General features: G+C 53.8%; 1 protein-coding gene and 1 non-coding gene across 3 annotated transcripts; one reads left to right on the top strand and one right to left on the bottom strand.

Moving 5' to 3' along the window:
* The first annotated feature begins 99 nt into the window (after nt 1-99).
* On the top strand, nt 100-16020 carry DCST1 (DC-STAMP domain containing 1). Of its 2 annotated transcripts, XM_030842029.2 has the most exons (16): nt 100-160; nt 521-646; nt 936-1010; nt 5219-5347; nt 5695-5834; nt 6570-6786; nt 6888-7031; nt 7656-7777; nt 8171-8328; nt 10387-10486; nt 10612-10707; nt 10846-10972; nt 11358-11474; nt 11958-12100; nt 12222-12335; nt 15415-16020. In XM_030842029.2, exons 1-16 carry the CDS (start codon nt 100-102, stop codon nt 15667-15669), a joined length of 2124 nt encoding a protein of 707 aa, XP_030697889.2. In that variant the 3' UTR covers nt 15670-16020. The 2 variants fall into 2 exon arrangements, with proteins under 2 accessions (XP_030697889.2, XP_060154665.1); XM_060298682.1 differs by lacking the exon at nt 936-1010.
* Nucleotides 14807-14879, bottom strand: TRNAR-UCU (transfer RNA arginine (anticodon UCU)). The gene has a single exon. It is a non-coding gene; the product is annotated as a tRNA-Arg (tRNA).
* Nucleotides 16021-16047: the final 27 nt, after the last annotated feature.

Here is a 16047-nt window from a genome sequence, read left to right as displayed (position 1 = left end):
AGGCTGTGGGTGAGGCGGTGGAGACAGAAGCAGAACCTCTCGTCCAAGGACATCTTCGAGGAGACTTCTGGGATGAGAGAGGGTTCATCCAGAGCACACATGGCCATCAGACCTCATCAGAACGGAGCAAAAGGGCAAAAAAGGAAACTACCCCACACCAGTGAGTCAGTCACCAGAGACCCCGACCCTTCCCAGTGACTCCCAGCGGCTCCCAGCCCCCACTCCTCTCACCCAATCTCTCCTCCAGGACCCCAGCACCTTCCCCCACTTTGGGGTCCCCCAGCCTCCACCCCCTCATCCAGTGCCCTCCTCCGGCCTAGCCCTTTCTTCTTCTCTCGCTCATGTCTGCCCCACTTCCCCAGGGTCCCTCATCCTCCTTCAGGATCCCCCAAGTTCCTGCCACCCTCATCCGGGTTCCCCCAGCCTCTACCCCGCTGCAAGCCCCTAAACCTAATGAATCACGCCCCAGTCGGAAGCGTAGTATGTTGGCCTCGCTGGGCTAAACTCTTCGACCCTTCAGCGGTGCAGAGGTTCCTGAGCTGGGGGCTGCCCGTCTCCTGTAGCCGATTCCTGTGGCGCCAGCCGGGCGAGTTTCCGGTCAGTGCTCTCCTGCTGGGGGCAGGCGCCGGGGGGCTCCTGGCCATAGGTGAGTACAGGGCAGACGTCAGGGATGGGGCCCATCTTTTTTTTTTTTTTTTTGCGGTACGCGGGCCTCTCACTGTCGTGGCCTCTCCCGTTGCGGAGCACAGGCTGCTGACGCGCAGGCTCAGCGGCCATGGCTCACGGGCCCAGCCGCTCCGCGCCATGTGGGATCTTCCCGGACCGGGGCACAAACCCGTGTCCCCTGCATCGGCAGGCGGACTCTCAACCACTGCACCACCAGGAAAGCCGTAGGGCCCCATCTTTTGACCTTTGGCTTCACCCTGTATCCTTAGGTCTCTTTCAGCTCCTGGTGAACCCTATGAACATCTATGAAGATCAGAAGATGGTGACATTGTACGGCTTGGTGGGTTAGTGCCGGGCTAGGGACAGGGACACAGCCCAGCTCTGGGTGCCCAGGGCGGAGTCTGCACTTGTTTCTTCTGTTCCCAAGTGTCCCTTGTAGCCTCAGCCTTGTTTTGGCCTTTGAGAGGAGGGAAGAGGCCCCCAGTCTACAGAAGAAGACACAGTCCTTGCCCACTAGAGTCTCCCCAATCTGAGGGACTCCCTATTACCCCCATGATATGGTCCAAACCCCACGACCATTCATAATCGCCATCTCTCCTGACCTCTCTGGTCTTGTTTCCTGCTGCTCCTGATAAATTCAATTCATTCATTCATTTAACACTAACTGAGCACTTGCTAAGGATTCAGCAGTGGACAAGGTTGACAAACACCCAGCACTTTTAAAAAAAATTTTACACTCCTAGAGCTTATAATATATATAACACATATTACACACACATACATACATTGTAATGTATAGTGCATACTTGTATATATACATGGGCAGTGACAGCTACAATATAAATCTAATGATTTCTTTTTTTATAATGATTTCTTTTTTTTTCTAATTGACATATAGTTGCTGTACAATATTATGTTAGTTTCAGGTGTACTACACAGTGATTTGACATTTTCAGACATTATGAAATGATCACCATGGTAAGTCTAGGAACCATCTGTCCTTGTGCAAAGTTACTACAGTATTATTGGCCATGTTCTTTTTTTAATTGAAGTACAGTTAATTTACAATGTTATATTAGTTTCAGCTGTACAGCGTATTGATTCAATATCTTTATAGGTTATACTCCATTTAAAGTTATTATAAAATATTGGCCATATTTTGGTCAATAAGGATATTGGCCAAATTCTTTATGCTATATATTATACCCCTGTGACTTATTTATTATACAGCTGGAATTTTGTACCTCTTAATTCCCTTCAACTACTTCCCCCCTCCCCAACCCCACACCCGCACACCCAGCTCTTTCAGAGTTTACGTTCTCTTTCAAGTTTACATTCTAGTGCAGAGAGTTAGACAACACATGAACAAGAAATAAACAAGAGCATTTCTGATGGTGACAAGTGTTATGAAAAAAGTAAACCAGGGGGATGTGATAGAAAGGGATTGGGAGCTAGCTTGAGTAGTCAGGGAAGGCTGCTCAGAGAAGGTGACATTTGATTGGAGACGTCGTATCAGGAGGTGTTGGGCCGCAAGAACAGAAAACCCATCTAAAAGTGGTTTAACCATAGAGGGAGTTTATCATCTCATATAACAAGTTTCAAGGTAGAGTGGTTTTGGAGTTTGGATAATTTAGCAGCTCAGTAAACCCACCAAGACCCAGCTTCCTTTTGACTTTTTTCTCTGCCGTCTTTGGTCTGTACATCATTCCTCTTCGGGTCATGAAATGGCTGCAGCAAATCCAGGCATCACATCCTCATACAGGAGTGTCAAAAGAGCAGAACATTCCTTCCTCATGTCTCTTATAAGAACAAAGAAAACTTCCCGTAACCCCCCAACCAACTTCCCCCACACCTCTTTGGTCAGAGCGACAGCACGTGTCCCTTCCTAACACTGTCCCAGGCAAGGGGCTCGGACATGGCATCATACCCGGTTCACTGAATGATCTACCTCTATGGGATACCAACAGGAAACTACTTTTTCCCTGACCACTGTATTCCAACCTTTCTCCCACTGATGACCTCTCACACAGACCCTTAGCTTTCTGGTGATTTTAATCTAGAAGACCTAGTCCTGCTTCAGTAATTATGACTGTTTTTAGGGTTTAAGAGGTCCAATCCAGTCTACGTCAAGATTTCAATCTCACGTCCATTCTCAAACATCTTCCCTCCTTACCGCCCCCTTGCCCTGCAGCTCAGGCCTGATCCCTGGCGTGAGGTCCCGCGGTGGAGAAGGGGGCACGGCCTGCTCACTCACTGTTTTTCTCCACTTCCTTCCCCTTCTGGTTCTTCTGATGTCAGAAAGGGGATTAGAAGAATTAGAGGAAAAGGGACAAAAGTCTGAAGTCATCGATACTGTTTGAATTCCACCGCCTCTGTGCGGCGAGTGCTCACATCCTGGCTGTCTCAGGGGGCCCATTCATGGTCCCGCTGGAGGCTCTGTGTGGACCGCACAGTGCCCAGTTTCCTGCTGAGGGCAGTTCTCTTTGACTGACTTCGAATGAAGCTCCCTGTAGCTCCTACAGGCCACCTGCAGCCTCTTACCTTTAGATGCCTCCACCCAAGCAGGCAGAGGGTCCCCATCCCGGAGGGATGGCTTGAGGCCTGATACCCTCCACACGTCTGCTTGTCCCAAAGGAAATGCACATATCCTTGCCCTGCCAAACTGGGAAAGCAGGGCCCCTTGCAGCTGCCCTCTCCCCTGTCATGATGAGAAGCGAGTACCACCCTCCATGTTCATGTTTCCCTGACACTCCCGGGAGGCCCTGCTGAGCACGTCCGTGAACTCTCCTCCCTCTCTGTGCTCCAGTGACAGCCCTGGGGTGGCCCTGCCAGGCTCTGCAGCTCAGCGGGCATCCAGCTGGGAGGGATGAGCCGGGTTCCCCTTCTTGCAGCACCAGCTTCAGAAGGGTTCTCTTGGAGTCTGTCACTGGGCATGAGGAAGTGAACACCCATCCTCTCCTCAGACTCTCCTCCCATGTCTGCCTACTCTAACCACTTCTCTCTATGTCCAGAAAACTCAGATTTCTGGTCTTGCCTTTGTATAGACTGGTTGGGGTAGAGGGGTGAAAAACCAGTTTTGCTCTTTTGGTAAAGCCCAGACTGGGACCAGCAAGCTCCACGGGGCTCTCTTTAGAACGTAGAGCAACGCTTGGTCAACAATCAATCATCCTCAGAATGTAGGACAACTATTTATCCACTGTCATCCTCAGCTTGAGTCTTGGCCAAAAGACTGGTGGAGCCGGCCAGGTGAAGACTCTAGGAGGATGAGTGCTCCTGGCAGGGGGAACAGCGAGGGCAAAGACCTGAGAGGAGGAATGAGCTTGGCAAGTTCTAGGAACAGCAGTAGGCCAGCGTGGGCGGACATGGTGGGCAAAGGGCTGAGGAGCATGAGATCACTTCAGAAGGTAGTCAGGGGCCAGATCACGAGAGTCGGTCGACCGTATTAGGAGAGTCTGGATTTGTTCCCAAGTGAGACGGAAAGTCACTGCATGGTTTCCAGCGGAAAAGGGACATGATCGGATTTCATTTTTACAAGATCCCTCTGGCTGCCTTGTGAAAATGGAAGTTTAGGTTAGCAAGAGAGGAGCTAGGGGACTAGTTAGTCCCAGTGAGAGACGCTGGGGACTCTATGAGGGCAGTGCAGATGGAGGGAAGAGTCAGGACTTGGGATTTGCTTTGGCGATCCTTGGGAGAACGCTCTATCCACACAGGAATCTTCTAGGTTCCCTGACCAGTTTATGCTGTTCCTTTGGCCTGGAATGCCTAACAACACTTACTCATCTTCCAGGCCCAGCTGACACATCACCTCCTTTGTCCAGCCTTCCCAGCCCCACCCGCCCCCGCAGAAATACCCGCTCCCTCCTTGGCTCCCACAGCTCTGTATAAGCACCTCCCTGTGCACTTAGCACTTGGTGTTGCAGTCATTTGTTTACCCGTCTGTCTCTCTCCCTGGATTACGAGCTTCAAGGAGCTCACTGTCTCCCTGCAGAGACCACAGGGAGACACATGTGAAACTGCTAAAACATACCAGGAGGTACACGATTAAGGGCTAAAATTACGGACCGAGATGGTGAGTGCTGTAGGTGTCAGAGCACGGGGAATATTGAGGTGGCTGTGGCCTCTCTTCTCACTGCTCTGAGCACCGGTGCCTGTTTCCAGAATTTTTCTCTTGCTCTCTCTTCTCCCTCAGTACCTAGGGTTAGTGTGACTCCAGCCTGGAAAAGGGAAGTGTTGGCCCCCTTCCCTAACACAAACCCACACACTCATACACACACCAAGTCAATCACCAACCATGGCTTTTCAATCTCTAGCCATCTTTCCAAGCCCTTCCACAGGCTGCCACACAGTCGAACTCCGTAAATGGCTCTTCAATAAATGAATGAATGAGTGGTCTAGAAGGCCTATCAGAGTCAATGTAAATGGGACAAGGGCAGTACAGTGATGGTTCTAGAAGGGAGTTTTGCGGGGCGGGGGGGGGGCGGTGTGTGCTCTGCTAAACCTGGTGGTTTAGCGTCCTGACTCTGCCTCACCACCTCCTGGGCTCTCCTGACAGGCTTGGGGGCCATAGGCTGGGGTACCTCCCCTCACATCCGCTGCGCCAGCCTCCTGCTAGTACCCAAGATGCTGGGCAAGGAGGGCCGGCTCTTTGTGCTTGGATACGCCTTGGCCGCCATCTATGAGGGTGAGTGTGTGCCCCTGGGTACCAGTTAGTGACACTGAAGCAGTGACCCTGGGTGGGCCATCCATTGAGAGCCAGGCCTGGAGAAGGAGAAAGAGTGGGGGGTCTAATCCCAGCTGTTCCAACTTGCTGTGTGTCCCTGAGAGAGTTCCTTCACATCTCTGGGCCACCTTAGTTTACACAGAGAAAAACATCAGGGGTTGAATGAGATGACCTCTCACCAGCTTCTGAGCCCCATCAGTGTACAGTTCTAGAAGGTGGTCACTGCCCGCAGAGCAGGAGCTAGGGATGGGCTGAAGAAAGTTAATTGGCTCTAGAGGGAGATAATCTACCAGGGCATCTTCCCCCAGGACCAGTGGCCAACCTGCGGCACAACCTCAATGAGGTGATAGCATCGCTCGGCTGCACTGTGGAGCTGCAGATCAACAACACCCGCTCGGCTTGGCGTGTCTCCACAGCCCCCCTGCGGGCAGTGTTCAAGGACCTGCTGGTCAGGACCCTACACAGGCAGGGCCTAGGGGTCCCTCTCCCCGCAGGGCCTAGATGACCTGAGCTGGGACCCTGGACTTACAGTTTCCCAATGGGGGCGGTACTGGCATTTTTGGCAGAACTGTTCCCAAACATTGCAGGATGTGCCCTGATCCCTGGACACTCAATGCCAGGAGAGCCCCTGCCCGCAGCCACTGGGACACACCACACACACACTTCCAAACACCTGAGTAGGTGGTACTCTGCGCAGATGAGCTAGAATGTCAGAAACTGGGGGCCCTGGCCTTGAGGAGTTTGGAAACTTTGAGGATCAGGGGATGAGGGAATTGGGTACTGGAGATTAGAAGAATTGGAAAGTTGAGGAGTTGGGGAGAGAAGGGCTGAGGGGCTTGGGAGTCGGGGACATTGAGATGGCACAGTGGCCTGAGAGGTTAGTGATGAAGGGTGAAGTCCAAGGACCTGGGGAACCCTTCCTTGACTAACCAGGACTTGGGATGGGAGGCCTCAGGAGGAGCTGGGAGCCTGGGATGTAAGCAGAGCAGAGGCACCTGGGGAGGAGAGGGGGCTCCCAAGCACTATGAACAGTGGACTGTTTGAGGCGAGAGGCCATCTCTGGGCCTAGGCTCCCTATAGGCTTGAGGTAAGAGCCCAAAGCTTGGCTAACAGGGGAACAGGCTGTCTGGCAGCAGAAGCTCTAAGCTCGCATGCCTGACCCCTTTCCTCCCTCCGACCCCAGAGCAGCAAAGAGTCATTGAAAGCCAAGACTCAGAACATCACCAACACCTTTGAGGAACTGGATGCCCAGGTGAGCAGTGAGAGTGGATACGCGCCCGAGGATGCCGAGGGCTCGGAGGAGACAGCCCCAGCCAGAGAGACCCTCCGCGCCTCAGCCTTCAGACACCGCCTCTCTACACAGAAGATGTATGAGCTGAAGACCAAGCTGCGTTGCTCCCGTGAGGGGGATCCCTGGGCAGGGGAGGGCAGGGAGGGCCGCCGGACCAGGGCTCCGGATCAGGGTGTGGGGACCTCAGACCCGCACTGCCCCTTCCCGCAGATGTGGTGAACAAGGCCATGATGAACTGCCGCCGCTGGTTTGACCAAAAGTACAGAGAGTGCTTTCAACGCATCTGGGTCCCACTGCTCAACCACCTGCTCTGCCTGCCCATGAAGTTCAAGTTCTTCTGTGGCATTGCCAAGGGTCAGCATAGTGGCAGGAGGGAGGGGAGCAGCAGGGCTAGGGATCTGAGTCCTTGGGGACCACTGGGTAGGTGTAGGGCAGGAAGGCCTTCAGGAGGGGAGGCTTTCGGCTCTGAGGACACAGCATCCTCAGGGTCCAGCCCTTCCAGCTGACCAGCTTCGTCTCTTCATTTGAAAGATGGGCATAATGATAGTACTCATGCCATTAGGGGTTTTGAGGATTTAAGGGGATAATACATGTAAAGCAGGTAACAACTGGCCCACAGAGGAATTGCTCTATTAAGTATCGGTTATCATAATTAGTTAGTGTTTGGTATGGTTATAGACAGGTGAAAAAAATGGGGGAAAGAATTCAAGGAGAGTAAAGAGGGGAAAGACTCAGGGTGGTAGAAAGTCATGGGCTGGGACTTTCAGTGGTTAGGACTCTGCACGCCCACTGCCAAGGACCCAGGTTCAATCCCTGGTGGGAGAACTAAGATTCCACAAGTCACATAGTGCAGAAAAAAAAAGAAAGAAAGAAAGTCATGGGCAGAGAGACAAAAAAGCAGCATGAAGAGGATCACGGGAAGGGAGGACTGGAGGCCAGGCCCAGGGAGGCCCCTAACTTGGCCCCCCTGTCCACCAGTGATGGAAGTTTGGTGCCGTAGTCGCATCCCAGTGGAAGGCAACTTTGGGCAGACCTATGACTCCCTCAATCAGTCTCTTCGCGGCCTGGAGGGGGAATTTTCAGCCACTATTAACCTCAAGGTAGGAGAGGGGCAGTGTGAGGGTGGGGGGCACAGGGAACAGGGCGTGAGGAAAAGGGCAAGGGAGCGGGCACGGGAGGGAGGTGGCTGGCTGTGAGGGAGGGGGAAGAGACGAGGAGTAGTGCTGGGACTGGGTGACAGGAGAGGGAGGGTGCCGAGCCTGCGGCGGGCACAGGGACCTGCCTCTGGATGGGTGGTCGGCCAGGTGTGAGGAGGTGTCAGCTCATACAGGTGAAAGACTGTGTCAAGGAGGGCAGCGAACAGAAGACAGCGGCAACTCCTAAAGGTCCTGGGAAGAGCTGGGGACAGGAGCGGGGCATCAGGGGAGAGAAGCCACAGAGAGGCTGGGAGGCTGGGTCTGGGCCTCTGAGTCGGCACCCGGGCCGTCCACCAGGAAGAGAAGCGGGCTGGGGTGCTGGGCCTCAACACGAGCTGGGAACACGTGAGCACCGAGGTGCGGGACTACGTGAGACGCCAGGAGGCCCGGCTCGAGTGGATCCTGGGGCTGCTGCACGTGCTGCTCTCCTGCACCTTCCTGCTCGTCCTCCACGCGTGAGTCCTGACCTCCACCCAGATGCCCCTTCCTCCGCTCCGGATTGGAGACCTGCCCTGAGGGAGGCCCTAAGAATGGAGCTGCAGGGCCCTCCTCCGACTCTGAAGGTGAATGTTCTTGCGCCTTTAACTTTGCCTTTTTAGAGAGCTGGGATCGCTGTTTACCCAAAGGTAAGAGAAATGTGGACATTTTGTCAGAAGAAACAGTTACCCATGTTCCCACCACCTTAAAAGGGCGACCGTCTTCATTCATCTACCTCCTTCCGGCCTTTATCCCAACGCTGACTTTTTTTTTTCCACTTTTAGCTTTGACTTTTGATTTTTTTCCTTGCCCTTCATATTCCCCTTGGCTCTGACTTTGTGCCATTTTTATCGTCCAACTCTGCTTTCATTTTCTCCCCCCCGCTGCGTTGGCTGCTACTTTCCCTCCATTTGGACCAAAGTCCTCAACCCCACCCAGCCTGGCATCCAGCTGGGCTGCCCTGAGCCTCACTCAGCTTCCCTGCTGACCTCTGGACCCTTTATTTCCTGTCTCCACCCCCAAATGCCTGAGATGGGCAGGGGCTGGGCAAGGGCGGCCACAGGGGCGCCTGCTCTCTCTGCCCCTGTTTGTGGGGCTTAGAGTGACAGCAGGTGAGTGGTTATGTGTGTGCCCAGGGCCCTGTGGGACGACGAAGATCAATGAGCCATATTCCTGCCTTCAAGAAGCTCAGGGTCTAGGGGAGGCAGGCGAGGCATCCACAAAACAGAGATGGTTCAAGGGCTGTACTATGGACTGGCTCTCGGGACTGGTATGGGAGCTGAGGAGGGGCCCCTGCAAGGGCCATAACTGGGCTTCAAAAGGCTGCAGATGGGGAGCTACGGCCAAGAAGAGGAAAGGTGTTCTCTTGGACCAGGAATCTGGCATTTGTGGGATGTGGAAGGCAGAGGCTGGGGTTGAGGACTGGGCTGAAGTGGGCATGGCCAGAACAGTCTGGAAATCCCTGCAGGAGGGCCCTGAACTGCCCCACAGTTGCAAGGTTGCAGGGTGGACTGGGACAGCCTGGAGGCAGGGAGGCCAAACTGGGTCAGAGATTAGGGAGCCTGAGTGGAGTGGGGCGTGGCAGGAAGTTGGCCTGAGATGGAGGGAGGTAGGGGGAAGGTGCAGCAGGTCTCAGAGCCAGCTTGGGGAGGGAAGGAAGGAGGCACAGAGTCAAAAGCCACTTCCAGGTTTTCAACCTGGGTGAGGTCACTCACTGAAGGGGCTGAGCTGGCTGAGGGGCGGAGACCAGACTCAGGAGGCCCAGGCCCAACAGCGCTAGGTCTCTCCACAAGGGGGCGCCCACAGTCTTTCTTTGCATTTATAGTTACTTCTAAAGGCAAAGATGTGGATTTTTACAGGGTCCCAGAACCAACAGCATTGGAACTTATGTTTCACGGTTTACAGAGCTTATTTAATGTACTTATACAGTTTTAAACACATTTCCAACAATTAACATTTTTTCCTCAGGAAACTGAGTCATTATGTGGGACTTTGGGAGATACACAGAGGAGAGTTACATTTGCACGGGCACACACACGCACACACGGAAAACATCGCCACACGCAAGGGTGTGTCAGAGGAGAAGGGAAATGATGCTTGAGACGAGTTTTGCTTGAAGTGACCTCCGGGAGATGTTTTGAGGGCTCAGCCAAGAGGCAGGGACTTGAGAGGTGAACGTGGGAGTCAATGGATCAGGTGATTTCTTCAACCTCGAGGGGTTTCCTTGTCTCCGTGCCTTTGCTCCTGCTGTTTCTTCTGCTTGATATTCATCCTGGAAGTTCCATGCCTGGGAAACCTTCCCCTACCTCCCAGGCACACGCATGCACTTACACGACGCTCCCTCCCCTCCTCACCTCTGTTATGTCTCATCAGTGTGTATGTGCATGTCTTTCACTGGACCGTGGACTGCTGGAGGGCAGGGCAGAGCACGCAGGTGGTGCTCGGTGCATGCTGGGTGGCCAGCTGACTGTGCGTCAGGGAAGACCATGGTTGGGGGTGGGTGAACCTGGAGGCGATGGAGACACCCTCGTCCACAGGTGCTTCTCCTATGTGGACAGCTATAACGGGGACATCCGCTTCGACAACATCTACATCAGCACCTACTTCTGTCAGATCGATGAACGCAGGAAGAAGCTGGTGAGTGGGCACAGCCCTGCCCAAGGGTGCCCTGCTCTGTGCCCTGTGTGGCTTCACGCTCCAGGAGGACAGAGGGGAAAGGGAGAGGGCGCTCAGTGCTCTCACCATGTGGACGTTTTTCCCAGGGCAAGCGGACTCTGCTGCCACTCCGCAGCGCTGAGAAGAAAACCGTCATCTTCCCCTGGGACCCCACTATCCAGGCCACAGAAATGAGAAATGTGGTGAGGATGGCACGAAGGGGAGGCCCCTGGATCCTACTAGAGGCGGGATCTGCAGGAGGGAGGGCAAAGGCGTCAGAGGGGACTCCATGCCAGGGCCAAAGGCGCTGCCCAGCTCTGACCCTCCTGCTCCCTGGGCAGATGAAGGAGCTCATGGAGACACTGCCCGTGCTGCTGCTGCTACTACTGCTGTGTGGCCTGGACTGGGCTCTCTACTCCATCTTCGACACCATCCGCCACCACTCCTTCGTGCAGTACTCCTTCCGCAGTGAGCCCAGTCCCCACTCCAGGCTCCAGGCCCAAGAGACACCCCCTTGGAGAACTCCCACCCTTGTGCAGACACCCCTCCCCAATTCTTCCAATTTCGTCACCTCCTTCTGCATCTCGGCCCCTCCCTGTCCTCCTTAGGGTCAAATATCAACCCTGCAACCTGACAGCTGTCACTGGGGCCCTCTGTTTCCACCCCCCTTTATATCTACCAGAAGGAGGAATTAGTACTCAGTGAAGGGATGGAAAGTCCCGTGCAGTTGAGAAGTATTTGTATGCCTTGACCTCTCCCCTACATCCAGTCCCCAACCTGCCCCATCCCCTTAACTCCAACTCTTTCCTGACTCCCCGCCCCACACACACCACGTTCCCTATCCTGGCTTCAGGCAGTCATAAACTGGAGGTGAAAGTCGGGGGAGACTCCATGCTTGCCCGGCTTCTTCGGAATACCATCGGAGCCCTGAACACCTCCTCGGAGACGGTGGTGGAATCCAACAACATGCGTGAGTGATGCTGAAAGTTTGGATCAGAGGAATTGAGGCCTGGGAGGGCCAGGGTCTTTCCAAGACAAAGAGTTGGGGGACTGGGCCTTGGCTGTGGCAAGATGGGGGTTGGCGTGCTTGCATTGGAGAAATTAAACTAGGGAACATCAGGTCAGGCTTGAAGATTTGGAGGATGACAGACTTGGGTCAGAGGAGTCTGAGGGCTGGGGCTTTGGGGCCAGATGGTCCCAGCCCTCTGGAGCAGTGCTGTTTAACAGAACTTTCTGCCGTGATGGAAAATTTCTACATCTGTGCCAAGTTGAGCAAATAGCCTCATGGGCCTAGTGGCTATAGTCCGACAGCACAGCTCTGCAGGGTGAGGGGCAGGCAGGAGGAGAACAGGGTAATCAGACATTTAACCCACACCCCACTGGTATGGGGAATTCAACCCAGAGCCGCGGCTGGTCCTGGCCAGATCCCTGACAGGCCTGCCTCCTCTGCCAGCCTGCCTGCCCCAGCCCGTGCCCCTGAGTACCAGGGCCTATTTGAGGGCTGCACTACCAAGCGGCCTGCTAGTGTGTCTCTGCCTGCTCCAAGCTTTCAGCTACCGGCTCCGGAGGGTCATCGTAGCCTTCTACTTCCCCAAGGTACGCCTCACCCTGCCCTCTCCACCCCTGCATACACAAACACACCAGCCTGAGCCCAGCTCCCCACAAGCCCCATCTTTGGGGAATGTCTTCCTCCTCTGTACTGTCTCCCTGGCCCCAGCGTGAGAAGAAGCGGATCCTTTTCCTCTACAACGATCTCCTGAGGAAGAGAGCAGCCTTCACCCAACTGAGGAGGGCCACCATCGTGAGACGGGCACGACAGCAGAGGGCTCCTGTAAGTCCAGGCCTGTGCCCCTGGCTGGGTCTGAGAACTGAGGGGGACAGGCATCTCCCCTCAGTCCACCCAGCCCCCACCAAGGCCCCAGGCCTACTGATGCTCAGTGAGTTCTGATGGAATGCATGCCAAGGGCCCTGGTCATCCAGCTCCTGGAGGTCAAGGCTGTGTCCATCTCTGTGCCCCAGGATTCAGCCCAGCCTGAGATCCTAAGTGGACCATTGGGAAGCAGGCAGAAAAGGGGACTCAGATTTGATACCATCAGGTCAAAGGAGAGCAAGAGGGGTTCGTCAGAAACAAGGGACCCAAGACAAAGCCACAGGTTCTTCTGAGAGGGCTTCAGACCAGAACTTCAGTGCAGTCCCATCGGTGGGTGGGGTGGGAGATTGGTGGATGAGGGGAAGCAGGTGGGCTGGGGATCAGGGAGGCTTCATGAAGGGGCACGCAGTGTACAGAAAGAGCACACCGTGGGAAGAAGCAGGCTCCAGTCCACACTCCCTCATTAAGCTGTGTGACCTTGGCCATGGTCTTCCCTGGACCTCAGTTTTTCCTCTGAAGAATGGGGAGTTTGGACAGATCTGTAAGGCCTGCTCACTAGAGATCAGTAATAGAGATAGAGTGGTGGTCAGGTGTGGGGCTCTGGTGCCAGAGAGCCTGGGTTTGAATCCCGGCTCCTCCCCTTATTACTATGACAATTGTGTGATCTTGAACACACATAAATGCTGAGCCTTGGTTTTTCCCTTCTGTAAAATGGAGTTAACTACTCCATCTAGTTGTAGTAAGGATTAAATGAGTTTCACTGTCACGGTGCAGGCACATAGCAAATTCTGTACGCGTGTTAGTTGTCACTGTGTGATCCTAGGCAAGTGATCACCTCTCCAAGCATCAGTTTTCTTGCCTGAAAAAGAGATGATAACAACAATATCTGCCTTACATGGTTATTGTTTGAATTGAGTTAATTTACTTACAGTTTCTTGGTACAGTGCCCAATACTATTTAAAAAACAAGTGGCAGTCACTCTTATTTTTTTTTTTCACTTTTTAAAAAATTATTTATTTATTTTTTATTTATTTCTGGCCGCGTTGGGTCTTTGTTGCTGTGCTCAGGCTTTCTCTAGTTGCGGCGAGCGGGGGCTACTCTCTGTTGCGGTGCGCGGGCTTCTCACTGTGGTGGCTTCTCTTGTTGTGGAGCACAGGCTCTCAGTGTGCGGGCTTCAGTAGTTGTAGCATGCGAGCTCAGTAGTTGTGGCTCACAGGCTCTAGAGCGCAGGCTCAGTAGTTGTGGCGCGTGGGCTTAGTTGCTCTGCGGCATGTGGGATTTTCCCGGACCAGGGCTCAAACCCATGTCCCCTGAATTGGCAGGCAGATTCTTGACCACTGCGCCACCAGGGAAGCCCTGTCCATACACTTTTTTTTTTTTTTAACATCTTTATTGGGGTATAATTGCTTTACAATGGTGTGTTAGTTTCTGCTTTATAACAAAGTGAATCAGTTATACATATACATATGTTCCCATATCTCTTCCCTCTTGCGTCTCCCTCCCTCCCACCCTCCCTATCCCACCCAGTCACTCTTATTTAATCAGCCCTAACAAAGCTCATAAAAGTGAGAGACTGTGTTTGCTTAACTTTTTCCTCCAGTGCCTAGATCCCCCAACTCCCATGACACACAGTAGGGGCTGAATGAATGTCTGATGAAAAAATGAACATATTACAGGAGGAGGTGAGCTCCATGTCCTTCTATTCCACCATCTTGATCCAGCCTCCTAAGAAACTCACTGAAAATGAACATACTATGATTCCATGACCAGATCATGGAGTTAACTGGATTTTGATGGGTAGATGGAAATGTGAAGAGCATTCATTCCAAGCTAAGGGAACAGAATGTGCAAAGACTCAGAGTCCAAAGGGAATGCCAAGTGCCAGAGCTAGTCTAAGGAGAAAGTGGCACAGAAGATGCAAATTTCAGGGAGGGGTAAGTTGGAGCAGAGGCTAGAAAGAGACCAGACTGTGGAAGGCTCAGAAGGCCAAGCCCAGGAGTTCTGCCTTTGTTTGGCAGGCAGTGGAGCCCCTGGAGCTTCTTTCTTTCTTTTTTATTTTTTAATATTCATTTATTTATTTGGCTGCGCCAAATAAATAAATGGCTCTTAGTTGAGGCACACAGGATCTTCGTTGCAGCATGCAGGATCTTTAGTTGCGGCATGTGGGATCTAATTCCCTGACCAGGGATTGAACCTGGGCCCCCTGCATTGGGAGCATGGAGTCTTAGCCACTGGACCACCAGGGAAGTCCCAACCCCTGGAGTTCCTTTTTTTTTTTTTTTTTTTAATATTTATTTATTTATTTGGCTGCTGCTCTGGGTCTTAGTTGCGGCACGCGGAATCCCCATTGCTGCCTGAGGGATTTTCTTTGCGGCATGCGGGATCTTTTAGTTGCAGCACGCAGGCTCTTAGTTGTGGCATGTGGGATCTAGTTCCCTGACCAGAGATCAAACCTGGGCCCCCTGCGTCAGAAGCGCGGAGTCTTAACCACTGGACCACCAGGGAAGTGCCCCCTGGAGTTTCTTGAGCAAAGAGCATCTGGTAAGGTGGCCTGAGAATTCCTGGCAATTGTGCGGAGAGAGGGTGGGAGAGCGAGAGAGCATAATGAGCCAGGCTTGTGATTTGGAATCAGGGTACCTGCGTCCAGGCAGGTTTGATTGTTCAGTCTGTGCCTTTGGGGAAGTCACTTAACATTTATGAGATTCATCTTTCTCATCTGTAAAGTGGGGGGGAACACAACAGTGATAGTCTTATCTGTCCTACTCACTTCTCAGCCCCACGGTGAGAATCAAATAAGGCGATTTATGGTAACGTGATGCTGGTAGTTGCTGTTACTGGCTGGGAGAGAATCGAGGCTTCATCCTCCCACTCTCCATCACGGAGTGAGGGAGGCTCTCTAGGACCCACTTGCATAGCACCCTCGCCCTCCAGGGGTCTTCTTTGCCCAATCTAGCTTCCTCCAACATGTGGGCATAGTCAGGCCTTGAGACTTCAGACAAGAAGCGCTAACAGGCTCTAAACCCCCCTTGCCTCCCAACAGCGCCGCCACCTGGCGGACATCCTGCACCGCCGCTGCCTGCCCCTCTTGCGCCCCTGGCTGCGCAGGCGATGCGTGGTGTGCCAGGCACCCGAGACGCCCGAGTCCTACGTGTGCCCTACGCCGGACTGCGAGGCAGTGTACTGCCGGTCGTGCTGGAACGACATGCGGCAGCGGTGCCCGGTCTGCACACCCCGCGAGGAGCTCTCCTCCTCCGCCTACAGCGACAGCAACGACGATGCTACCTACGCGGAGTGAAGAGGCGTCCTGCTGGCTCTCCCACCCGCTCCTTCCTGTTTAATAAAATGCTTTGTACACGCCTGCTGCCCGCGCTTCGCGGGGGTCCGGTACAGGAGGGTGAGCCGGGCAATCGGGAGAACTGGCCCGCCTGATCCGACAGAGCGGGGCGGCTGACTTGAGGCCAGAGGGCAGTGAAGCTGCTAGGAAGGCATCGGGACCCAGGGCCGGGTGGAGGCGCGGCTCCCAAGGCGGTCGGACCGGGCCTCGGCTCCTATTTTGCACAGTAGCCGTGAAGCCGCTGTGCAGATCAGCGCTGGCCGTGCGGGAGTCGGAGTCATGGGCTAGGTCCACGCCTCTTTGGGACCCGGCGCGCTGTGGGGGCGGGGCCTTCCGAGG

This window comes from Globicephala melas, chromosome 1 (genome assembly GCF_963455315.2).
Source record: "Globicephala melas chromosome 1, mGloMel1.2, whole genome shotgun sequence".
Lineage (NCBI taxonomy): Eukaryota > Metazoa > Chordata > Mammalia > Artiodactyla > Delphinidae > Globicephala > Globicephala melas.
This window is presented reverse-complemented; position numbering and strand designations above follow the sequence as displayed.

Coding starts and splice junctions, on each gene's coding strand:
- DCST1 (XM_030842029.2), top strand. CDS start 100: ATGGCCATCAGACCTCATCAGAACGGAGCAAAAGGGCAAAAAAGGAAA. Junction 7,032..7,655: donor CTTCTGTGGCATTGCCAAGG/GTCAGCATAGTG, acceptor CCTGTCCACCAG/TGATGGAAGTTTGGTGCCGT. Junction 10,487..10,611: donor ATGAACGCAGGAAGAAGCTG/GTGAGTGGGCAC, acceptor CGTTTTTCCCAG/GGCAAGCGGACTCTGCTGCC.